General features: G+C 40.2%; 2 protein-coding genes across 5 annotated transcripts; both read right to left on the bottom strand.

The window, feature by feature from the left end:
• Positions 1–6,700: 6,700 nt before the first annotated feature.
• On the bottom strand, positions 6,701–13,562 carry LOC121758542 (serine/threonine-protein kinase pakA-like). 3 transcript variants are annotated; one of them, XM_042153925.1, is made up of 10 exons: positions 13,369–13,562; positions 11,630–12,915; positions 9,777–11,383; positions 9,617–9,688; positions 9,167–9,319; positions 8,677–8,840; positions 8,328–8,475; positions 8,070–8,192; positions 7,613–7,700; positions 6,701–7,164 (listed from the first exon to the last, which is right to left on the bottom strand). In XM_042153925.1, exons 2-10 carry the CDS (start codon positions 12,840–12,842, stop codon positions 6,977–6,979), a joined length of 3,756 nt encoding a protein of 1,251 aa, XP_042009859.1. In that variant the 5' UTR covers positions 12,843–12,915; positions 13,369–13,562; the 3' UTR covers positions 6,701–6,976. The 3 variants fall into 3 exon arrangements, with proteins under 3 accessions (XP_042009859.1, XP_042009858.1, XP_042009857.1); XM_042153924.1 differs by having other exon boundaries at positions 9,777–12,915; positions 13,286–13,562; XM_042153923.1 differs by having other exon boundaries at positions 9,777–12,915.
• Positions 13,563–14,669: 1,107 nt separating this feature from the next.
• LOC121759610 lies at positions 14,670–20,533 on the bottom strand. 2 transcript variants are annotated; one of them, XM_042155263.1, is made up of 13 exons: positions 20,378–20,533; positions 19,151–19,355; positions 18,794–18,844; positions 17,820–17,950; positions 17,636–17,752; positions 17,349–17,468; positions 16,935–17,005; positions 16,492–16,661; positions 15,918–15,974; positions 15,550–15,659; positions 15,209–15,322; positions 14,916–15,041; positions 14,670–14,832 (listed from the first exon to the last, which is right to left on the bottom strand). In XM_042155263.1, exons 2-13 carry the CDS (start codon positions 19,340–19,342, stop codon positions 14,802–14,804), a joined length of 1,290 nt encoding a protein of 429 aa, XP_042011197.1. In that variant the 5' UTR covers positions 19,343–19,355; positions 20,378–20,533; the 3' UTR covers positions 14,670–14,801. The 2 variants fall into 2 exon arrangements, with proteins under 2 accessions (XP_042011197.1, XP_042011198.1); XM_042155264.1 differs by lacking the exon at positions 20,378–20,533 and adding an exon at positions 20,336–20,374.
• Between the last annotated feature and the right edge of the window lie 5,501 nt (positions 20,534–26,034).

The raw sequence follows: 26,034 nt of genomic DNA, 5'->3' as shown, positions 1-26,034 counted from the left end.
TTTTTTTTGTTATCTATATAAAAATAGATTATCTTTTGATATTATTACTAGAAAATGTTTTACTATTAGAAATGAAAGTTTTGGATATTTATATAACAAAGAATTTGTTTTAGTTGTGAAAAGTTTTAAATATTTAAACTAAAACAAAACAAATCATATTTTTTATATAATCCCAAATCTGAGCATTAGAAATCATAAATACCCACATTATTGTATGGTATAAAATAAATGAGAGAACAAATAATAAATTGTACTAATATTTAATCAAACATTACGTAGAAACTATAAACAATTACTCAAGATAGAATAATTAATCAAGGCAGAAAAGCAATAAAGCATAAAGCAATAAGAAAGAATAACAAAATCAACCCTGAGACCAAGAGGCATCGATCCTGGGCCAACGCCTATGTTAGAAGAGTACATTACCACTGGGTCACTCACAATTTTGGGGTACACTCGTACCCCTTTTTTTTAACTAGATCCGCCACTGTCATCATCACTAAAAACTCCTCCTGCCACATCATCAGGACAAGCAACTAGACAAGCAATAGGCTAGCCACAATAAACAAAATTATAAAAATTAAATAATTAACAATCACATAAAATACGGAATTAAATTTACGACACAAATACGAGAAAATTTAATAATAATAGTAAAATTAAAAAAAGTACATTAATTAAAAAAATTACATTAATTTAAAAAAAACCTCTTCCACACACGAGCCCCGCCCCCGCCTCACTCCTCGTGGTCGTCGCCGCCGCCGTTGTCGCCACTATCCGGAAACCCCAAATCTGCGGCATATGAGCCCCCAAACTGTGCCGAGGCGGCATCCAAATCGACCCGCATACTCTCGAGCATTGAGTGAAGAAACCTCTTCTCCAGGGGTCAGTTGCCGCCCTCCATTCAGCTAAGATCTTGTGCATCTGAGTCCGCGTTTGTTGATGCGCGAAGAAGGCAAGCTCGGTTGGCGACTTGCCAACAGGGGGGATGCCGACTGGACCTCCTGGGACCCCTGGGCGACCCCCTGGGACGGGAACTCCTGAACATCCTCGGGGAGGTCGTGGGAACCGCCGCTGCTGCCGCTGTAATCACCGGCATAGTTCAGTCGCTGCTTCTTTGGCCAGCCAACATCGACACCTGCCCGAAACTTCTCGGAGTGCATCAACACCTCATAGCAGTTCCAGTAGGTGAACTCCTTATAAAGCCCGAGCACGGGGAAGGCTTTCTCCGCTATCCTCCTGCAGTCCTCGTCAGTTTGGCCATTGGTCTGCATGCGGAGGGCGTTGGTGTACAAGCCCGAAAATCAGGAGACCACATCCCTGATTCGGTCCCACACCCCTTCCGGCACTCCTCCCCGTTGTGTGGCCTCCCCTCCGGGCAAAATGTCTTGTAGGCTGCTGATATTTTAGCCCACAAGTTGACGATCCTCTGATTGTTCGAATGGATGGGATCATCGCAAACACTCACCCAATCCTTGGACAGCGCGACGTTCTCCGCATCCGTCCACTTCCTCTTGCCCTTCTTCTTCTTTGGTACACCCCGACCCCACCCTACTCCCCCTCGTTTGAATGGGAGTGTCCGCATCCTCGAGATCTATCCCCAACTCCTCTAAGGAGAAAGTCTCATACCTAGTGAACTGCGTCTCCGATGGGGTCGATGTGTGCGAAGAAGCAGTCAAAAAATCAAGACTGGGGCGATAGACATTGTCCGCCCCCCCCGGCGTCCCCTGCATCCCGGGCTGCATCCCCGGCTGCCCACCCTGGCATCATCTGCATCCCGGGTTGCATCCCTGGTACCCCCTTCCTGCCCTGCATCCCCTGCCATCCCGGAATACTACCCTCGGCTGCCATCCCGGACATCATCTACTGCCAAGGGTACATGTTGTAGTACCCGGCCATCAGACCCCATCCACCTCCCACGGGTACCGTGGGAGTTTGAGACTCGCTCGTCACTGGAGTAGACTCGTTGTTGTTCTCCATTTTGCTTTATTGCTCTTGTACAGAAATTAAGTGAGAGAAAACTTGTTAAAACAAGCGGTGCGAATGAAAATTACGTGCAAATCGCGTATATATAGTGTTTCGAATTTTTTTAAAAAAAAGTGATGGCCGATTGCTCGTCGATCGTCCGCCTACAATGGCGGCCAGCCGATCGGCCAGCGCTAAAAAATCAGCGTGCGCTCGCCGAAATTCTCACCGTTTTTCCGCTCGCCGCCTACAATGGTTCGGCCAGCAGACCGGCCAGCGCCGGGAATCGGCTAGCCGGTCCGCTAGCCTCCATTGGAGATGCTAGTGAAATTACATGACTACTACTTTTCATATTTCAAATAATTTAATTTATTTAGAACAATATCATACCTTTTTTAATGCATTATATATTGGTCTCTTTTTTTGTCATGAAATATGAAAACAATAAAGTAAACCGCATCAAACTGTATTAATATTGATTGATTTGATTCTGTTGAAAAATAAAATGTGGAAAATAAAACTGAAAGAACTCTTGAAGACTACATTGTGATTGATTTGAATTGTTTGAGATACATTGTACATTCATATTTATAGAATTAGAGAACTAAATGTACCTAGGGACTTATGAACTTGGGACTCTACCATAATAATGATATATTCCCTTGAGACCCTAAGGCCATCTACAACGCTGTCACTATACCGTCCCTTAAATTACTATTCGCGGGCCCAATTGTACTTTTTTACTCCATCCTTTAACTAAGGGACAGAACCTGCAACCCTCTGTCCCTTAACCGTCCCTTAAACCGTCCCTTAAATTACTATTCATTCAATTTCATTTTTTTATTTTTAACCAAATTCAATTAAAAAAACACACTTCATTAAAAATAAAATAAAATTACAACATAAAAAAATACAACTTAAAATTCAAAAAAATAAAAAAAGACATAATTAAAATCCTAAAAAAATAAAAATGGCATAATTTAAAATACAATTTTATAGAAAATAAAAAAAACTACTCCGCCGTCGAGTCATCCCCCCCGGAGGAGGCGGTTGAGGTGCACCGAAGCCTTGAGGAGGCAGAATGCCAAGTTGTGCCGCCATAAACGTAACTCCGTTAAGCCAGGCTTGGTATTGGGTGGGCGTAAAGCGGGAAGTGTCCGCCATTGTGGCGGTCATGTACATGGACATAAGGAAGTTCGAGGGTCCCCCAAGCCCGAGCCCGAGCCCGAGCCCGCCTGGCTTGATTCGGCTCGGCCCCCCCTCCTCCCTTTAGCCGCCTTCGCCGCATTTCTCCCTTGCGGCCGACGGCGCCCACGGGAGGACCCCCCGGCATCGTCTGTCGGGGTCTCCTCCTCCTGCGAGGAAAACTCTTATTGCCCGCTGCCCGAACCGCCCTCACCAAATGAGTATTGGTCACTCACCGTGTGCTTCGTGCGCTTCGAGGTCGAGCCCGAGCTGGACCGCACACCGCTGGCTCACCTTTCCTCGTCCCTGACGACCTCCCAAACATCGGCATATTTGAATTGTTTGCAGGTGTCTTCGAAGTAGACACGCAAAGCCGACCTCAGAATGTCGGCTCCCATGGCTCCGCTTTGGTACTGAGCCGCTTCATGCTTGTAGATGGCGCAGAATCGTTTGACCTCTCTGTCGACTTGGTCAAAGTGAGCGCGGATCATCTTATATATGAGGCGGTGGGTTTTTTTCGGCTTAATCTCGTGGTAGGCCTCCGTGACCTTTTCCCAGAAGCACTTCCGGGGTTGTTGATTCCCGACGATGGGATCATACGAGACGCTGACGATGAATTATTACCGGCTATTAATGGTAATATTACCGTTTTTCACATTTTTTTTATTTTTTATTTTTTTTTATTTAATCCGAATTAAAAAAATGAATTATTGCGTCAGCGTGACGATGCCCACTCGTGGGACGGCGAGTGGGCGTCACGCATGGCCTGGGAGGGCGCCACGTCGCCTCGGCGCGTGGCGAGCCGTCCCGTGTTTCGTCACGGCGGAACGGAACTGGTGACGAGCTGGGGGCGGGCTGGTGACTGGACGAGACGCTGCAACGTGTCCCATCACACAGGAACGGAATACGGGCCACCCGCGTAACGCGTTGCGGGGTGGCCTAAAGTTACTCTTTCCCATAATCTTGAGACTCTCATATTCTATTTCCAACACTCCCCTTCAAGTTAAGTGTCGAGTTTTTCAAAACATAACTTGCACGATCTTCACTTTGGTAAATAGTTTATACTCGTATTCAGGAGTTATTTTTTTTCATTGAAAGTTTAAGCTCATTTCAAGGAGCTTCTTCATTTTTCTTCATTGAAAGTTTAGGCTTATTTCAAGGAGCTCTTTCATTTTTCTTCATTGAAAGTTTAGGCTCTTATCAAGGAGCTGTTCATTCATCATTGAAAGTTTACACTCGTTTCAAGGAGATCTTCAATTTTCCATTGACAGTTTTAACTCTTGTGAAGGAGCTCTTCAATTTTTGGTTGATAGTTTTAGCTCGTATCAAGGAGCCATCTTAGACAGTTTTAACTCGTGTCCGGGAGTTCACTCGTCTTTGGTCTGAATTTAGTTTGCAGCCCAAATCTTCATTTTGGAAGGCCATTCTTGGCCCATTCCGCTAAAAATAACGAGCCCATATTCTTTTCCTTCTTTTTTTTTGCTTTCTTGAGCCCAACACTAGCCCAAAATTGCTCATATTTCTTCTTTATGTGAATTTCACCCTTTGCACGAAGAGACATCTCGACGAGCTTCTGCTCTCGCTCTCTCGACGTTTCTTTTCTCATTCCTCCGCTGTCGGCTTCTTTTGCTGACCAACTCTTCTCCGGTAGCCGTTGTGGTCTTTCTGCTGCCTCTACCGTAAGCAACTCATCTCGGTCATCTCAATCTTCTCCAGACATGCTAGTTTCACCACCTGCTCCCTTTTCCAGGAGGGCTCCTCTATAATGAGTTGCTGCCAAGCCTCGTTCCCCATCAGCGATAACTCATCATGTCGGATGCTACTCTCCGACTCAGAGATGAGTCGTTTGGCAGTTGCTTCTATATCCCCCTTTGCCGTATGCTATTATATACGTTCGCAACATGTCCCGACTGTAGCTTCTCTTCTCTCAACAGGCCTGGCCATCTTCGACGAGTCGCAGCCAAACTTCGCGGCTCCTCACACCCAGCGGCATCTTCTCGGTGATAGCTTGCTTTGCCGCATCTGCCCTATCGCCGGCCCTTAGCTCTGCAGATTTCTCGACTGCATATGCTCGATCACCGCCTCGCCCTTCTCGGCGGCCCATATTCTACGGGCTGCTTTTGCTTCTCTCTTCTCAGCATTCATCCAGGTGTCCTTACGCCTATCACTCGTTATACACTCGCCTTCTCCGGCGGTGGGTGGTATCATCCGACAAGGGTAGTGCTCTCCCTCTCTTTCGGATGATTCATTGAATATAAAGACTTCATTTTTTAGATCTGCTCTTGTGTTGTACACTTGCACTTCCGACATCAGAGACTGCTTTCTCGGTTGCTTCTTCTTCTCCGGACCATTTCTGCTTGAAGCTATCTTCTCCAATCATCTCAAATAATTATCCGACTGGGCTAACCTCTCCCCCTCGGCCGGATAATTCTTCAATTGCTTTGTCTCCTTACCCGAATGCCCTGCTGTTGGTCATGGCAAGCTTCTCACGGGCAATTACGGCTGTACTTTCTTAGGCCAGATCTGATTGTTTGGTCGGATACTTCCTCTCCCCCTCGGGCAAACAAACTGTGAACTCCTTCATCCTTGCTGTTGTTTTCTCTTCGGCTGTAGTGCCTTCTTCTCCGAGCGTCAGGGTTGACCACAGGCCTTTCATCTTCTCACCTCGATGAATTTTCAGGCTGGGACTGTCCTCTCCCCCTCAGCCAGAGTTTCAGCGGTTGAATTTGTGATGGGGTTTTGTTTCAGATTTGTAAATGGGTCTGCTATCGCTCTCTATCTTACACTTTCGACAACGGCTCCCTTTCCTGCATCCGGCTCCGACAACAGCTCCCTTTCTCCTTCCCTGCACCAGAGAAGACTTTTTTTTGGTTCTATGATTCGCCTGCTCGGTAATTTGGACTGGTAATATCTCGATAATTTGAGATTATAGGATTTGTTCTAGGGTGCTTTGGTTTATAGATTTCTTGGCTGAATATTTGGATGGTTGGGCAGTTCGTAGGCTATGGCAAATTCGGCATTTTGTAGGTTTATTTACTGGATATTTGGTGGAATTCACGACTGGTATGGGAAGAATATGGCTAGGCTATTTTTTTTTATATAGAGACAGAGATCGACCAATGTGATCTAACCTGCTCTGATACCATGTTGAAAAGTAAAATGCGGAAAATAAAACTGAAGAACTCTTGAAGACTACATTGTGATTGATTTGAATTGTTTGAGATATATTGTACATTCATATTTATAGAACTAGAGAACTAAATGTACCTAGGGACTTATGAACTTGGGACTCTACCATAATAATGATATTAAAGTTACTCTTTCCCATAATCCAGAGACTCTCATATTCTATTTCCAATAGATTCGATTTGATGATACTACTATAGTTTAATTTAGTTTATAAAAAAATCAAATTGTATTTTATATTGAGGTGGTCTCGAAAAATTACAATAAAATATTGCTAGTTTTTCATGTTCAATGAATTGTTAACTCAGGTTTGATTTTTCTACTAAAACACAGTACAAAGCTAAAAGCCTACAAATCCAATAGATCCTTTCACGTTGAAATAGATCATAATAAAATTAAATAAATCGCAGTGTCATTTCCACTCCACTATTTTTTCCAATTCAATCTTTTTCCTGTCTTTCAGTAAAAAAAATTAAATAAGAAACCCACATTAAAGAAAATAGAGAGGCAAACAAAACCTCTGTTCATAATAATATATGTTTCATAACCTCAGCATCTGTATATGTTGATCAACCTGTTGTAGTAGTCCCTAGTGTGTACAATTGAATCAACTAATTGCTTTGATCAGTAAGGAACATACCTATGAGGCTGCTGCCTTCCTTGGCTGTGGCTGGGCTGCGGCCGACATTACACGCAAACGGCTTGCTATCTCTGTAAACGACGGCCTCCTCACTGGATTCGGGGCCCAACACTGCTCCATTAACTGTCTCCATTCTGAATCACAGTAGCTCGGGATTGTCGGCCTCAGTGTGTTGTTCACAATGCCTCCTGCATATGGGAATGCGAGTTTTAAATGTGTGCAAAATCAAAAACCTCTACTATATTCTTCCTTTGGCTGATGTCCCAGAAAAGAGGATGCATGATTTAGGGATATTGCAAAGACATGAAGTAGTTACTAAGGCCCTTCTTGAATGGAATGTGATTCCTACTTCCGTTCTATTCATTTGTTTGGTACGAGGAATCATTCCTATCTTCATTCCATTCCATCATACCATGGCAAGAAGGGAGGGTGTGCTTCTCATTGATGGAGGACTACTACATCCTTCTAGTATTTCTCCTAAAACGCAGCACAAGCACGTTTCGCACTTTCTCATGACACATCACATTTTCCAATAAGTTGTTCTCAATACCTCTCGAAATAAATATTTCAGGACAGCCATTAATTGCTGCATATCACAACCACAAAAACAAATGTTTATGAGTAGGTGTTACAAACCTATGATTGCGCCATAATGCATGTTTGCATAAGGTTCCTCTCCGGTAAGTATCTCCCACAAGACAATACCAAATGAAAAGACATCAACCTGCCAAGCAAACAACCAAATCCAACAACTATATGAACTGGTAACACCGAAAAGATTGAGATGCTTGAAGTTAGCTAGTGGAACGGATCAGATATATTAGATATCTAAATTAGAAGAGTTTGCTTTGCTTCGCAGAGAATTTTAGAACAGTTGAAAAGTGCTGGTTTTGTACATATAAACTTAGGAAACTAGCTTATATAATTCTAATGCCGATGAACAATCTTATGCAAAGAATATGTTTCCCAACCCGATCTGAATGAGAAAATGTAGTTAAAGCTTGTGGAATCTTTGAGTAGCATACGTGACTTTTTATACTATTTGCTATGAGTTCAGATTTGTGGAGGTAAATCTGTAGATTACAGGTGTTACCTTCTCAGATACTTTACTGCTGCTACCATTTAATAGCTCTGGAGCCATCCAAGGCAGAGTTCCCCTAACTCCACCAGAAACCAACGTATTCCGCTTAATTTTTGATAGACCAAAATCACCTACCTGATAAATTGCATAGCAATATCAGAGATTCAGAATATCAAATGGTAACATCATAACAATGATGATGATGATGAAAGACAAAAAAAGATATTAGGTAATCTTGTTGAAAGGGGAATAGGTTCCCGAGTACATCACCTTGCAAATAGGTCTTGAAGGATCTTTTAAGTTAACAAGCAAATTGTCGCACTTCAAATCAAAGTGCACTATATTCTTTGAATGCAAATATTCCATCCCAAAAGCTGCGTCCATGGCAATTATAAGCCGCTTCCGGCGATCAAGGTGTCTGAAAATTATACAATAAAAATTGAGTCAATCAAAACTTAGTAGCACAAAGGCATAATTCCATGTTAAAATTTTGATGACCATGTTTAACATCATAATATAAACAAAAACAAAGCATCAGAAATACGCTCCTGATTTTACTCGAATAATTGCTATCTACGACCTTATTAGAAGTCAGCGACAACTCAGTTGAAAACAATACCTATCTTTCCGAAGTAAAACATGTCGCAAAGATCCATCAACCATGAATTCTGCTACAGTAGCCAATGTACCCCCTGGTCCATCTTGTACAACGCCATAAAATGCTACCACATTCGGGTGATGAAGCTTTGAGAGAATATCCGCTTCCCTCCAAAACTCATTGGTCTGAAAGTGTTGAGTTATTTAATAACCACGATAACAAGGCCTAATATATATGCATGATAATGATAATAATAATAATAATAATAATAATAATAATTATTATTATTATTATTATTATTATTATAATAACATAACAATAACAATAAAATAGAACAGTACAAGAGAAACACTGCTGCCAATTTCTTCAATTTGCATATTAGCAATTTTAAGAAAGCTTAAATTTCAAAGCATGTAAACATATGGCTTTACCAATAATGGAACACACCATACCAAGACTATATTGGCAGGAAAAAAAGAACTTTGTGCTACTTGAAGTATAAATCATGTACCAGACGCTCTTGCTCTGATTGTCGCCCCGTGAAGCAGCTTTTCTTTATGCGCTTGATTGCTACATCCGAGCCTCTCCACTTTCCATGATATACAGTTCCAAATGTGCCAGAACCAAGTTCCCTCAATTCTTCAAGATCCGCATCTTGTATAATCTGCAAGTCATCCAGCAGAAAGTTACAGATGCATAATTGGTGATTACATGCAACATAGTCAAAAGGTTAGTATGCAAAAAATTCACAATTCAGGAAATGGTAAATTAGCAGATTTTCAAGCTTCAATACCAAACCAGATACCACTCTATTTCACTTTTGACAATATTTAGAATATATTTTGAAGAATTATTTTGAAATGTAGCATGAGATTGCAACCAACAGCAACTATGTAATATGTTGTTACCGTCTCATGCCATTGTTTGAAGAATGGCAATAAGGGCAACAATTAAGACTAACCTGCAGAGAGTTAATATCAAAATCTTCCAAGGACGGTTCTAGAGGAGGTAAGCCAATACTTCCTATCCCACCCTGAAAGTATTAATAAAGTTGCAAATGTTCAGTTAAAGCAATATTCGGCATAAGTTAACTAATTCTGTTTATTCAAAAGAAAAAGTACCCCGTAGTCTGAATCTCGAATTCCCATATTATCAGTCAAATCACTATACTGAACGCCCTCATTCACTTTCGCTTGTGGCGCATCAAAATTGGAACGAAGATCCAAAGAGTGAGGCTGATCTCCAGCTGGTACATTTTTCTGATCACGATCGCTGTAATTCTCCTTGAATTCTGAGTGATTAGGAGGAGTTCCTTCTCTTGTCTGTGGCACAAAGTCATATGCTAAAGGTGCATGTTCTTCAACTTTTGTAATTGCAGAGGAAAGTACAACATGGTCTTGATCAATAAGAGAAACATCCCTTCTCAAAAACTCATCCCCTGCCAGCCTCTGGAAGAAGGACCAGTGCTGTGGTTCATGGTTTTCCATATTCATGCTCAAACCAGCTCCATCTTTAGGTACGAGACTGATATCAGAAGAGTTATCTGAAAGAATAGCTTGTGAAAATATATCGGAAAGGAGATTACGAGGGAACCGATCATTGATATCAATAAGTATGTCTCCTTGCTCAGTTCTGGGCAAAGCAGCCTTGGATTCTCCCTGAGTTCCTGTCATTCTCATAAGTTGAGAATGCTCATGAGCATCATTAGGAATGTCCTGACACCCAACCCCATCAACCCTAGGAGCTGTAGGATCTTCAGAATGTGTCGAATCCTCGTGGCTCTCAGCGTGAAGCTTCAAACCAGCTTCCAGCCCTGTCAGATCTTGATTTTCATGCAATGACTCTTTAACATCACGTGCATCTACCATTTGAGTTCTTTGATTCCTGTCATCAAAGGTTTCAGGCTCAACAGGATAAGTAGAATTTGACTGCTTGGAAGGAATATCTACATTTCCATTTTGAAATTTTTCAGAAAATCCCGAAACTAAATCTTGCAAATCTTTCTGGGCACTATCAGTATGAGACTGACTGACAAGAAATTGGGAATTCCGAGAATCATCTGACTTTGATATTCTGTTAAGAGGCCCACCCTCCTCTCGAGGAATTCGTTCAGAATAATAGACCCTTTGAGGAGAAATAGAAGACTCGGTGTGGCCCAGATCAGTACGATCACTTTCTGAGTTAACAGACTCGGGAGCTGGAGCATTACCAGATGCAGAATGCTCATTTCCACTTGAAATTTGGGATGTTTTAACAACATCAAAAGGTTTAGGGGCAGGAACAGATTCCTGGGTCCTCCCTTCTGTCTTTTTTGAAGATACCTCCTTGCCCAGTTTAGGGATCACAACTGTTGACTCCTCAACTGGAAAATTAAGTTCTCTGTCGCCATTGCTTCTACTTTCCGGTTGCATTGAACCATCAACTTTCAGTTTTGCCTCATTTTCTTGTACTTGAGTGCCTTGAGCGTCTGAGAAACCTGGAGGCTTCCCTTCAAGACCTTTTTGTTGAGAAGCAGCCCCATAAGAAGATTGAGGCACAGCACTTTCAGAAGGGGCATTATAGGGAGGATGCAGATTATAGTCAAAATGTGGAGGTTGATGCTTGACTTCATGATGGTACACAATCTGACCAGGATCAAAGTGTGCATTTTCATAAACATTGGAGGAATTTGGTTGAATATATTTAGAAGATTGTCCAGCTGTTGACGAGACAATGAAGCCAGCCATATCTGAGGTATTAATCCCAACAAGTTCACTAGCAGCCCCATAAGAAGATTGAGGCACAGCACTTTCAGAAGGGGCATTATATGGAGGATTCAGATTATAGTCAAAATGTGGAGGTTGATGCTTGACTTCATGATGGTACACGATCTGACCAGGATCAAAGTGTGCATTTTCATAAACATTGGAGGAATTTGGTTGAATATATTTAGAAGATTGTCCAGCTGTTGACGAGACAATGAAGCCAGCCATATCTGAGGTATTAATCCCAACAAGTTCACTAGAAGCCCTACTTGTGTCCCTTTCGATATTGAGAGTGTCCAATTTATTTAAACTGTTTCCAGAAGAGCTTGCTAACCCACGAAAGGTAGAGCTTTTCCTAGACACAATGTCCATACTATTGACTGCAACAACATATTTAATCTCAGAATCACCATCTGTGTTGGCTAAACTGAAATGAGCGCCTTCCAAATCTTCAAGAGAGAATAGAAACATACGAAGCCTTCTTGATTCTTCTGTCTCATTGAGTAAATTGCACTCCTCCATCATGTTCAACAGATCCTCATCACTTGATACAGAGACTAAAGCATCAAGATCCTCCCCAGGGAGCTGATATTTTATGGTATGCGTCTCATCATAAATTGCAGTAGTTTTCAACCATAACTCTCGCCATGTAATATCCTTGACGATCCGGATAATGCGTGTTTCACCACCAACATATCTGAGTTTTCCATCACTGGGGCGAGGCAGTATTTTACCACCAAAACTGCAGAGAGCTTTAAGCTTCTGTGATGAACTATCAGATGCCCCAGATGAGGAGTGTAGTAGCACGGACTGATTGTTGTAATCAGAAGCGACACGTCTTACTTGCACAGAGCCATGGTTAGCACTGCTTCCATGTAAAGACATATTCCTCTGTTCAACTTCTGTAGCAGCTTTTACCACCGAGGCAACCATTGGTATATCTGAGCCAGTTTCAGATCCAGCATGACTAATGCCTAATGTGCCTTTCAGGTCCAAGTAATCAGGCACATAACTGGGATCCCCATATTCATTTGGGATAAATGGAATCTTGGGGTTGACCCGGTCACGCATAAATTCAAGAGCGAACTCCTCACCAGTCTGTATAGAGAAGTTGCGTACGGGTTTAGGTTCTGACAAATCACTCTCCTGGTGCTGCGAAACGGGATTTTCGTAACCTGAAGCACCAGTCCTATGAACTAGTGATACAGGGCCATGATCTTCGTTTCCTCGTTCAGATGAATACAGCATGGTATTCTGATTTTTCAATGGCTCCATATTTATATTGCTGTATTTTCCCTCTTTCAAATAAAAACCCAGCGGAGACAAGACGTGACACCACAACTCTGTGAATAACCTCCAATAGACACACAGAAACACCACAATCCTCACAGCTCTGGAAATACTTCGATTTGACGCAAGTTGAGGGGCACGCAGAAGATACATAAGCACATAAGCCTAGGCGGAACTTCTCTTACTCAATACATGATGTAAGAGCTCCAACATCGTCAACGAGCACCTTGAACCAAAAAAACAGGAAAAGAAAGAAACATCCCATATTAATACTGAATCATGCATCACATTTTCTAGACTTAAATTAAAACACATGAAACCTCAACATAAAAAAAGGGGCTTCCTTGTTACACAGCTAATGGAAGAAGAGAGTTTGCTTCAGAAACATAACATACTCTTCTCCATTTAAATGGGAAAAGATGGGCTCTCCCCAATCAATCCGAGATTCCATCAACCCTACCCCATGCAAAGGTCAACCAGTAATAACTAAGAAATCACTAAATTCTCAGCCCGGTGCGAGAAATTACAGTCCGAATATACATTTCCCACACATCAAAAATCAATTATTGCTTCGCACTAAGAAGTTAAAACCCTACCTTCGCAAAAACGGCAACACAAACCAATAAAACAGAAAGGCTGTGAAAGGAAAGCAGAATCAGTAACTGAATAAGTTATGTACCCCAGTGCAATATGAGAAGTAGAGCTATTGACCAAATCCGCCATTGTTGCTACTCCATTTGCAGAGGGAAGCGATAAATCTTGAGTATAAAAAATAGTGAAAATTGAAATCGGAAGGCGTCTTATTTCACAATAATGAATAAAATAATGCGGTTTGTAGTAATGAAAGATTCAATGCTACGTTTTTGCAGCTAAGTTAGTTGGTTTAACAATTGACTGCAAAATGTATTTGATAAACAATTAATTATTATAATAAAGCTATACTATAAAGAAAACAAATTTAATCAGTTTTTTACAATCAGGTTCTGATTAGTCAGATTTAGGAATTTAGTTTGATTCGATCAGATCTTGGCATTAATTATTGCTTCCCATCGAAACTACAAATTGAAGTTTAATTATTATAGTATAAAAATTGAAGTGGGGTCATGCAAGCAAAGCAACCCTCGTATTATAAAACGACTGTATAATTTATTTATTTTTTGTTACTATTAAAACTGTTATTTTAATGTAATGAATTAATCACGAATAAATCGGTGGTGTTGAGATCAAATATCATGGACGGCTGGATTTTTGTTTTGTTATTGCTGGACGGTGGAAGATGCTTGCATATTCCAATTTTTAACACCTTTTCTTTTGCCACACGAAGTCGACATCTTTGGACAACATTTTTAGGTTTCTTCAACATCATGGACTAGTATTTTTGATAAATTCTAGTTTTGGCATTGAATTCTTTTTTATTAACTAGAATTTATGTAGCGCGATTGAACATCCACGAAAAAGACGTCAAAGTAGTGAAACGATATTGAGTTATGTAAATTGAATAATTTCATATGTTGAATTAGAGTTTTTAGTAAGAAAGAATGAAATGAAAGGGAAAAATGAGAAACAAGATGGGAGTGAGTGCAACAGCTGAATGATTTCATGTGCTAGTATATTATGACGTCATTTCGCTGCATACAATATAATATCATTTTGATTAACGTGCAATATTACACGTTAGCAAGTCACTTGGTCATATTAACACAAAAATCTTGATTGAATAAAAAAAGTGATCTTCAGACAATTTAATTTTAAGGAAGATATATAAAACCAAAATTGAATGATAGTTTAGAAGTTTACAAACGAATATCCTTTCTTTTAAGTTATCCGGACTCTTTTTTAACAGATATTGCTGTTTTCAATAAAGTACTATTTTCTTTTTTTAAGATTCTACGGTATTGAATGTGTTCATATTTACCTTTGTCAAGTGTCAATATGTAGCAATACCAAAAAGGGGCGATGCAACTCGACACAATCATAGCATTTACACAAAAAAAGGTTACATATATTCTCGCAATGACATTTGGACAGATATACAAAATACATATATTTGCTTTTTTACAGGAGAGAAAAATTATGTGATATATATAGATACAAATGTGCATGAATGGAAGTTCACATGATAATGCAACCGCTGCTAGAGTCTCTGCAAACAAAATTATTACTCATTAACAAAAACAACACAGAGAAATGATATGTGTGGAAAATGAAGAAAGCAACATTGATCACCTGCTATATTTTTGGTTGCGGCTAAGTATTTCTTCGAACTTATCGCGTAAAGGGCCAGTCTCTTGCAAGCTCACGTTACGAGGTCCACACAGATAGGCCTGAGCCACAAATGCGAGACTTCTTTCCCTACAACAATAGTACTTCTTTCGTGAGAGAAGAAAAATGTAAATGCGCAAAATTTAAAGTGCAAGAACCTTAACGAATAGTGGATTTACTCAGTCGAGTATGCATGACGCCAAGAAAAACTAATGAGGTGATGATGGAGATGTGCAGTTTGTATAATGAGAATGTACCTTCCTTCATATTCCGATAACCAAGTCATGTATGCTGATCCAAAGTACATTGATACAAAAGGCTTGGTGAGATCTTCGACAGCCTCAATGGAGTAAGCCTTGTAGCCCATGCCGCTAGTTATCAATCAAGTAGATTGGAGTGTTAGGATCAACAATAGACAACATGAATCGAGGTGATATTCCTATTCTTCTAGCCATGAGAAGATTATTGTGTTGCTACCTCAATCAAGTCATGTAATTTCCATGTTTTATAGTAGTTGTGAGTAACGAGATGAATGGTAAATGGAAGGAGAGATGAAAGTGTATTTTACTAGCAATTTCAAAATGTTCAGTAGACATACTCGTATAGCCAACGTGCTGTGGGATAGTCGACTCCCATTAGCCCTGTGTGTTGCCCAACTCCATTTATGAACCGCATACTAATCATCTCACAAAGAGCGCATAATACAGCCTGTCCAAAAAAAGGACATGTCATCATTTGATAATTTATCTATTGTGGTACCTCAAAAAGAAACAAAAAGAAAGAGGGAGGGTTGTCAATATAGTCCCCAAAACAGAAACCTATGAAGTTATGAACAACCGCAAATGTATCAATGGTCTAAACGTTTGCTCAATAGTTGAACGCTATTCTCGCAATATAAAAAATTTCTAAATTGTTAATTTAAAATATGAACCATCAAGTTATTGAAATAAGAAGTAAACTACTAACAGATTTATCTCCCCCTTTCTTGCTAAAGTGTTTAGTCCAAATGATCTCTGCAACTGCCTGCAAGAAAAACAAATATATATAGTCCGTCCAATAACTGTATAACATAAAGCTTCACATCACCTTCGGAATAAACTACTCATCAAATAGGTAAAATAATCACTAGCAGAAAGCTCAACAAGGCCATGAATAAACACGCTTTAGTAACATACACACAACAAGCATGACCAGAGCACCTCAAGTGAAATACAAGTCTTCTTTAAAGAACTAAAATAAACATTTACCTATTTATGTTATTTGTGATGAAATTTTTGCCTTTTTATTTGTTGAACTAACTGAATCTTGAATCTTATTCATTAACAAACTCACCAACATCATCATCACCACCAAAGCCAATTGCCACCATAACAAATTCTTAGCAAACATTTGAGATGAAAGCTCTATAGTTGCATGAAGCATCATTATCAGAAAATGTATCATTGTGGGTCAAAAGTTGCACCTCCAGAAAATTTAAATGAGAAATGTATAACTTGTAAGAGTAAAGAGTCACCAGTCAACCTATGTGTTTCTCACTCACCCTTAGTTCTACCCGAGAAAGATAAGGATGTTTTTCTACGTCATGAGAGAATCGCACTTCTCCCTTTTTCTCACCGGATTTTGTCCATTCTTTTTTTACACCGGGATAATTCCACATCAATGCCATGTCTTCAGGCGAAGTCCTTGAATCCCAAGTTGCATGGATTGGACCTGATCCAATACAAATTGAAAGCATGTAAGCAGGCTATATTTTATAGTAGCAAATTTGACTTTTAAAATCTTAAGTTCTCGAGCGCAATAAACCTCTTTTCAGATTGAAATTTTTAAAAGCACTTTCACAAACATTGTGGATGAAGTACAGTTAATTCTATATATACAAAACAATATGACATTAAAATAAGTCGATTATCAACATTAGCATTTGTAATAATTCAAAAAATAATTGAAATGTTATACTGCACGAATGTATATTGTAAGCATTACCTTTGCTCTGTGAAACTCTACCATCATGGCGTGACTGAGCATCAGGTGCAGGACCAACTCCCAAAAATTTTCTGCATTTTCAGAAATGTGTTCATTTAATCTTAATTTTGCAATCAATAGGCATTATTAGAGCAGTCAAATCAAGACTCTTCAAAGTCATCCAACTCCAAAACTCTAAGATTTGATAAATTACTAAAATCAGATATATAAAGCTGCTAAATAATTTCCATGGGAAATCTCATTTATATGCATAATGCATGAACAACATCATGGAATACGAACAATTAAGACCACTTGTAATCTTAAAGCATTACTTTCCTAAAGGGAAGGGATGACAACCAAAAGAATTTTGTATGAGATGGCAGAATGTACTTAGGAATTTCATTGCCGTAGAGTCTGTAGTGAACCAATTACCTGGATGGAAGACTTTCCTTAATAGAGAGATATTTTTTCCAGTATGGCAAAGTTGATTTGTGAGTTGCTTTTTTCGGTCCACCTTTATAAGCTCTAATCATGAATTCTTCACTTCTTTCTCTGCATAAACATTTTTGGAGATATGTGATTTGTTATTTTCCGAAACAAATCCTGTGAAGGCTTAATGCCATCAGAGATATCTCTAGAGCGGGGCACTTGCATGGAAAAGGGGTGAGAAATTAGAAGGAATAAGTTTAGAAAAGGAGTTCCACATTCCACCCACTTACTTGTTGTCAAAGCTTGATAACCATTTAAGATATGCAGCTGCAATGTAAACATTGAGAAAAGGCTTATATAAGGATTTGGAATCCTCAGCCATGTTATATGTCCTGTAACCCGACTCCCTGCAGGAAAGTCAAACTTTCACTCATGTGCACTAGTTTTAAATAATCAAACTGAATTAATTGTTACCTGATGAACCACTCGGCTCTTTTTGGTGATATCTGCATTATCCCCATATTGACCTCATCAGGTTTTTTGTTATAGCTTTTGGCCAGTATCTGTCTTCCACTTTCAATCTCAGCAATGGTGCAAAGCATGTCCTATGGAATGCCAAAGAGTGGTTAGACCAGAAACCCTGAACATTGTGGGAGTTTTTAAATTGTTCTTTTGTTGAACTGAGACCGGAGTGTGATCTTTCAAAAATACATGTTTTCTGCTCATATATTTCACATAATAAACTGTCTGACAACTTTGACTGACACATTTTGTTTATTATGCTCATTCATCATTATGGAAAATTTAGCAGCCAAAGACATGAAATATAGGGCAAAGACATGATTCTCTAATCCTCAAAACATTATGCCAAAATACCCAAATTAGATATCACTTGATTTTTTTCATGAGCAACATTTACAATTGCCCAAAATTTGAAGTTAAGTGAGTAATACTTAATTTATCTGGTATATAGTCGGAGAATTAGAGAGTTGAAAAACTTAGAAATATTGTACTTGTACAAGTAGTAAGTATGCACTAAACATTCTTATTTGCATGAGTTCATTTTCAAATTACAGTACAAAACCAAATATATACTATGAAAGTAAAGTAAATGGATTAGTATGAAAGGAGAAAGAAATTTGGCAAGTACAATTGAAAAGGTTAGACTTCAGAAAGCATAAAATATAGATGATAAACTGAGTAATGAGTTTAAAATTATTATTATTATTATTTTAATTTTTTTGAGTTTAAAGTTATTATATTAGAATAAGAATGTTATGTATTTGTAATTTTGTATGATATATATGAATAACCAGAAAATAATACATAAAAAGATAGAAAAAGGTGAAGATTGCCAGAATCAACAACCAGATATAGAAATTAATCTTTTCTACATCATTCATGATATATACTATAACATGGGTAGTTTGAGAAACAGATCATCATACCATATCTATTTGTGAGACAAAATGCCTTTGGACAACAATACCTGCTACAGCCTGTTAAAACAAGATTCACAAGTTACATTGATTTCTCAATTCTCATATGGAAGTGAACTTCATAAATAGAACTGGATCAAATTATTGTTTTCAAAGCTTAAGTTTGAGAAGTATAACAAGATTTGATTAGATACTGCTACGTGTTCCACAAGCATAATTAGAATGCAATCTGACAGACCTTGCTCAATATTTCAGGTTCGCTAGGTACTTCAATTTTATGAGGATGTAACAATACAAAATCAAACATATAAACTGAATCAAGTGAAAATATTAGTGACTTAACAACTAAATGTGGTTCAATCTTACCCTCATTTCTGTCTGTGTTATATAAGGCTGATTATCAGAATCCCGTGAGAGGTGGACCTTGGATCCCTTAGTTTCTCCAACATTAATCCACTCCGATTTTACATCAGATTCCATCCACATTGCCTCCAAGTCATCAGGATCCACGCAGTCATTCCAGTACCCAAAACTGACAGCTTCCATCTTAAAAGGCATCTCCAAAGATGTTCTATACATGGCATCAGCAGAAGGTTCAGTGTAGCATTGAATAAAGAAAACAAGGGCGACATTTTATGATTTTATACAAGAATGAATTATATTCATATATAAATAAATTAAATTCTACTACGTAATAGCACATGATCACATATCGTGTCTGCTAACTTTAACTAAGTGTTGATATCAACAGATCATATAATACTGATAACTGAAGACTGAGGCATGTTATAGAAGACCGGAAAGTGGACAATAAGTAACAGTCGAAGAGTTAAGTTGTTCAATCATTAAATTTCCCCTTCCTTATACATTTTGTTCTTCTCATGTATGCAGCTCTTTAGATGCTTCACCATTCAACACAATAATGAACTACTATTATAGATATTTTCTTTCATCCTTAACTTAAGAATTCCTTTTCCACACTGTGGAACATCAAAAATATGTATCATCACGAAGGAAACTATAACCTAAGTGGGTTTATTCCTCAGCAAATTTAAGAAATCTTACCTAATTCTAACTGTGATGCTCCTAAACTGGTAAACAAAATATATTAGAAATTGAGGTCCAATTAGCTCTAAACTTCCTATAAATTAATGACCAAATCCACCCACATTTTACTACTCCATATTACGAAGCCAAAGCATAGCAGTAAGGGCGCGGTAGCAGATAAAAAAACAACATCAGATCAGGCAATAAATATCAAGGAAGAAGACATGAATGTGATCGAAAGAGCACGGTCTCCAAGTCATCCAATCGGCAAAAAATACATAAAATAAACATACAAAACCACTAGATCCAACAATGCCAATATAATAAAACTTCCAGCAATCAATAAAAACTTGTGCATTTCCCGCCATAGCATATATGTCGGCCAATATTCGAGAAATGCACGATTTCCTTCAATGCCAAGCATTAAACACAATGAATGATCCCTCTAACATGAAAATCACGCGACAAATTATGCAAACAAATGCTTCAAAGCTTGATACTTACAATTCACGAAAAAAAAGAAACTAATAAGAAAAATGTTTTTACCGGAGATGGATTTGCAATTGCAGCTCTGGTTGGAGGAAAAAGGAATTCGCCTCAATTTCACTTCTATTTTTTGAAAAAATAAATAAGAAACTTTTAGCGAATAAATCGGAGAATTTAAAGCAAAATGAACCAAAAAAAGGTTGAAACGGTTTTCATAAAAATGAATTAGTTGGTTTACAAGTAAAATATCTGCATCAATGTTATTTAATTATATTCTTTTCATACCAAAATTGTGGGAGATATAAAATCTGCTAAATTATGGTAGTAATTAACACTATTCTCCATTTAAAATAGTATTAATATTGTTTTATACATTTAAATATATTCCATACATCACTTATTTAAAATTTTTGAATGACTATGGACATCAAACAATTTAATCATTTAGGTGCCAATTGATCTTATTAAAAGAATAATAGTAATTCGGAATATATCGGATTTGCTTAAATTGAGTTAGTTTGAGTTGGGCCCTGAGATTGCTAAAGTAATCGGCCCTGAGACTGCTAGTTTGAGCCCATAAAATTTGGCCAGGTTATTCCTAAAATGAGCCTAAAATCGGCCCATCATCGATATGATTAGGTAATCGGGCACAGTCACATTTTCTATATATAATCAAAATCAAATTCGAATTATGATATATTATCGATTAAGTGAGTGAAACTTACATATAGTTTTGACACGGAATATAAGTGAATATATAACAAATAAAAAAATAAAGTAGATTAATGAAGAGAAAGAATAATATATAGAATAGAATAAAATTAAGCAATGACCAGAATAAATAACTTATTGATCCCAAAATATCCCAAAAAATAATACACAACCCAATTAATAAGAAATGAAGTAAGTGGTAATTTCTCAATGTATCGAGGAAATAGCCATGGAGCATGTAGGACTATTTTGTATAAATGTTTAATTTATCCTAGAAAGCCTACACTAAAACCTATGCTAATAGATTATTATAATCATAGCATTGAACTCGACATTAAAAACAGATTGTTATCCACCTAATACGTAGTAGTATGATTTACTCTCTAACATTATTGCATTACATATAATCAATAGTTATATTTTTATATTCTGGGTGATTTTGAAAAGCTCGTCACTTTCTACATTTGATAAGTTTACTTTTCTATAATTAATAGAATCTAAATTTAGGAACTTAAATAATATCACTAATACTTATAATATAATTTCATTGAGTTCCAAGTTGTAGAAGTGCCGTAATAGCGAAAGTAATTCGTCGTATTTTTTTAGTTAACAAGTAGGCATGGCATCTCTTTATTTTATTTAATTAATAGGCACGTGTCTCGAGGATTGTTTTTATTTAACAAATTAACTATAGTACTCCCTCCGTCCCGCACTACTTGCACTTATTTCCTTTTTGGGCGTCCCAAGTTACTTGCACTCTGATGATTCCGCGAATTATTGATGTTAGTAAATGCTGGTAGAGAATTATGACACAATGAATTTACGTGGTTCGATTTACTGAGGTAAATCTACGTCCACGGGGAGAAATGAGGGCAGGTTTGTATTGCTTGATCTGCGAAAATACAGCTTACAACACAGACTTGCTATATGCTATTTTATCTCTAGAGAGCTTAACCCTTTTCTATCTGATCTAAGTTCTATTTATACATTGAACTAGGATCGTGGTTTGCAGCCCCACTAACAAGATCGTGGGTGAGCAATAACTGCTCAATAACTGCTTCATACCACTAAATAGATCGTGGGTATAGTGGAGGTCGTGGAGGCCTTTCATGAGTCCACTAACTCCTAGTTCGGTCGAATGCTGAGACCGAACTGCTGGACTTTACCGATCAACTCTTGCCGATCTGAGAGGAGAGCTTGACTGGTCGGCTTTTACCGAGCTGTAGGCTGAGTCCGAACTCTTTGGTCGTGCCGAACTCTTTGGTCGTGCCGAACAGATACTCTTTCTTGGGCTCTGGGCTGATGGGCCGTCACTGTTATTGGGCTTGCCATTAGGGTTTAGTTCGTACCCCATCACTACCCCCCCCGAAAAGCGAAGTGGATCACTTCGGCGAGGTGAGTCACTTCGGCATTCTGGATAACGGTAAGGGGGAGGCTGACGTCAGGGGACGTGCCTAGCGCATGCCTGCATTAAATGCGACAGTAAAATCCGGCCGTTGATTCCTGAAAAGGTGGGATTCGAAACGGCGCAACGATTTCGAAATCTTTCCCGTATCTGATAAATACGCTCTTTCTTCATCATTGAAGCACTTTTGCTGTTGCGTCTTCTATACTCTCTTTCTTGCGAAAATTCTCTCTCCGCTTTCAAGAATTTTTTCAGACTATCTTCACCTTCAAAAAGTAAGAAAAATGTCTTCTTCTTCTTCTTCGGAGTCGGGTAGCGTTAGGAAAGGGGGTAAGGGGTCTTCTAGCCGGAAAGAATCCGGGGAGAAGACCGTGGAGTATTTTCACAGTATCTTGAGTAAGGATACTGTGATATCCCTTTACGAAAAATACTCTTTTCCTGGGGGGAAGGCGGTGGTACCTGACGGTGATCACAGGGCTGACTCCCCGCCGGAGGGTTACGTCACCGTGTACGAGGCCTGCTTAGAATGCGGGCTTCGTTTCCCCCTCCCTTCTGCCTTTATAGATTTACTAGATTTTTTTCAGCTTCCTTTAGGCCAGGTGACTCCGAACTCTTGGAGGCACTTGTCGGCCTTCGCTGCCGAACTCCGTAGGTTAGGAAGGGATTTGTCTTTGAAGGCGATCCTTAAATTCTTTCAATTTAAGAGGAAGGGGTCTTGGTTTTACTTGATCCCTTTACAGCCCTTTAGGGCCTTTTGTAAAACGAAGTGGCCGAAGTGGCAAAATCGCTTCTTCTACTATGATAGGACCGCGGCTCCTAGTTTTCCCTGGAGAGGGCCGGAGTCCGTTATCCGTCACCCTCGGCCTGAACCGTTGGACGAGCTCGATGGCGAGCTCAACAAGATTCCCATAGTTAGGAAACAATACACGGAGTCTGAGCTCGTCAAGGGCGACGTCGTGTTCGACATCTCGTCTTCGGACGAAGAGGCCGAGGGTGAGGATTTCTCTTTATCTTTATGCTCTACTGCTTTAACGAAGAAAATCTGACTTTGCTTTCTTGCTTTTTGGCAGTGTTCATGTTGAATAAGGCTATCAGAAAGTCCTCCGAGCTTGTGGAGCCGGAGAGAGAGAAGGCTACCAGCTCGGCGCCTGATGCCGAGAAGAATCCGAAGAGGCAAAAGACCTCTTCGGGTCCAAAGAAGCCGGAGTCGACTTCGGCAAGTAGGAAGGGGAAGACCCAGAAGCCCCCGAGAGCGCCAGAGAAAGACATGGTCTTGGCGCCTCCTTCGGAGCATATCTGTGAGCCATTTCTATGGCCCACGGACTTCGCCGAGGTGAATTGTCTTCTTGATTCCTTGGCTTGGCTTCTGTCCTGTATTTTTGGTGCCCTCTGTTAACTTTTTCCCTTATCCATTTTCAGAGGAATGATATGCTCTCCAAGCTCGTCGCCGTCGAACTCTCCAAAGCGTCCAACGACTATGCCGAGATGCAGAGGAAATTGGCGGCTGCTTGTCACCGGGCCGAGCAGGCTGAGGCAAACTTTGAGAAAGCCAGGGCTGCTAGGATTTCGGCCCAGGATGAAGCTCAGTTTGCCAAAAACCAGCTCGTCATCCAGCGAGAGCAGACGAAACAGAGGGATGCTGCCGCCGTGGTTGCCCAAGGAGAGGGTCTCCGTGCCTACACGGAGAGACTCTTTTTGAGCAGCCAGTTTTCGGCCTTTGTCGGTAGTCTGGTAAGGCTAATTGCCGATAAGGGCGAGCAGGGGGCCGACGTCGTGCTGCCTCTGTACAGCCGAGAGATAGCAGCTCGGCTTCAGAATCTGCCGCTCCTTGAGGAGCTCGCTTCATCCTCGGTCCTGCTTTCTGCAGACCGAGTCCGGAGTTGTCGAGCTGATCGGGACGAGAACCTGGAGGCTATCTTTGCCTCCGTGGGACCTGTTTCACCCGCTTCGACTTACAACGGAGAGGGTGAGGCCGAGCCGCTGGAGCCGGAGGCCGAAGTCGAGCGGGCCGGGCATCCAGAGGAGGAAGCCGATCAGGAGGCAGAGGCGAGGCCGGCAGGATGCGAGGCCGAGGCCGAGGTAGCTCAGGAGAAAGAAGCTGAACCAGAGCGAGGAGCCGGAGACGAAGCTGGCGGAGTATGATTTCGTCTCCCTTCTCTTAGTCTAGTTTCTTCTTTGTAAAATGGCCTTGAAGCCCTCCTAGTGTAAAAATTTTTCCTTGTGAATGAAAAATTCTCTACACTTGTCTTCGTATAGCTTTTCGTACTCGCCTTTACTCCTGTTGTATTTTACTATCTGCTCGGTACAGCTGCCGAACTAATATAGCTGCTTTGTACTCAAGGAGATGGAGATACTTCACTGGAAACGGCTGTACTCTTCGGCTTTAGACGAAGCTGAGAAAAGAGCTATAGCCGATCAGACGAAGAATGATGAGCTTCTGGCTCGTTTAGTGAAGCTGGAGGCCGATAATAAGGACTTAGAGTCCGATAAGAAGGATCTGGAGGCCGAGCTGAATACGACCATTGCTGAGAGGACTGCGTACGAGGATTACATCCGTGTGCGCGGGGGATTGACCATATCAGATGTTCAGAGTCGAGTTGACGAACTGTGGGAGGAATATCTTGTACTCCGGAGGAACAATGCGCTGGAGAGCTCGGCTTGCCAACAAGTTGTGAAATCACTACGGCGTTGGGCTTCTCGGTACAACATTGTTCTTTCTCGGCGCCCCTCCATAGAAAGATTCCTTCGGCATATCGTGCCAACAGATGCTCGCACTCCAGATCAAACCTCTGGTTCCCTTGTTCAAAATCCTACTCCAAGTCAACAACGAACTCCGGAACAGCCGGAAACGTCTAGACGAGAACGGGCTCAGGAGCAACCGGAATCGTCAAGACAGGGACGGACTGAAATTCGCCGAGGAGTTGTGACTATGAGCGAGCAAGATCAGCAGATGCTTATTGCAGAGACTCTTCATCGCCGAGGTGTTAGGACTTCTCGGGCTCGGGGAAGAGGCGTTGGGTCGAGGATAGCATCTCGTCGACCTGCTTATTCTTCATCTGCTCGGAACGACCGAACTCGGCTTCCAGAGGATTTTGTGAATAGGTGGCTCAACTTTAGCAACCCCGGACAGTAGAATAGTCCTTTGTAATAGTAGGGTAGCGGAGTTGTATGCTGAACAAGATTTGAAAAATGAAATTTTGTTTCCGCCTCTAACACTGTATTTACAGCTTAGCGAAAAAATTTCATCGTACTTGTCCTCGGTCTTATGAAGTATACTTCTTTGACCGGACTCGTCTTTGGTCTGATGAAATAAACATCTTTGACCGGACTCGTCTTTGGTCTGATGAAATAAACATCTTTGACCGGACTTGTCTTTGGTCTGATGAAATAAACATCTTTGACCGGACTCGTCTTTGGTCTGATGAAATAAACATCTTTGACCGGACTTGGTTTGTGTTCTAATTTGGCGATTTTTGTCGCCGGGATCGAACTTTCCCTTGTCCTAATTCGGCGAGTTTTATCGCGTGGATCGGACTTTCCCAGTTAACCGAAGTGGTCTTATGCAGTAAACCTCTTTGACTAGACATGGTCGTCCTCGGTC

Source organism: Salvia splendens, chromosome 12 (genome assembly GCF_004379255.2).
Source record: "Salvia splendens isolate huo1 chromosome 12, SspV2, whole genome shotgun sequence".
NCBI lineage: Eukaryota > Viridiplantae > Streptophyta > Magnoliopsida > Lamiales > Lamiaceae > Salvia > Salvia splendens.
Note: the sequence above shows the minus strand (reverse complement) of the source record. Positions and strands in the feature narration are given on the sequence as shown.

What these genes read in the sequence shown, in the direction of transcription:
- LOC121758542 (XM_042153924.1), bottom strand. Translation starts at nt 12,842, where the DNA reads ATGTATCTTCTGCGTGCCCCTCAACTTGCGTCAAATCGAAGTATTTCC. An exon ending in TTCGAGATTCAGACTACGGG is followed by an intron (nt 9,689 to 9,776) that starts GTACTTTTTCTT and finishes TAATACTTTCAG; the next exon opens with GGTGGGATAGGAAGTATTGG. An exon ending in GCATTATGGCGCAATCATAG is followed by an intron (nt 7,165 to 7,612) that starts GTTTGTAACACC and finishes TCCCATATGCAG; the next exon opens with GAGGCATTGTGAACAACACA.
- LOC121759610 (XM_042155263.1), bottom strand. Translation starts at nt 19,342, where the DNA reads ATGCCTTTTAAGATGGAAGCTGTCAGTTTTGGGTACTGGAATGACTGC. An exon ending in TAACACAGACAGAAATGAGG is followed by an intron (nt 18,845 to 19,150) that starts GTAAGATTGAAC and finishes TTGTTTTAACAG; the next exon opens with GCTGTAGCAGGTATTGTTGT. An exon ending in TTATCAAGCTTTGACAACAA is followed by an intron (nt 17,469 to 17,635) that starts GTAAGTGGGTGG and finishes ATGTTTATGCAG; the next exon opens with AGAAAGAAGTGAAGAATTCA.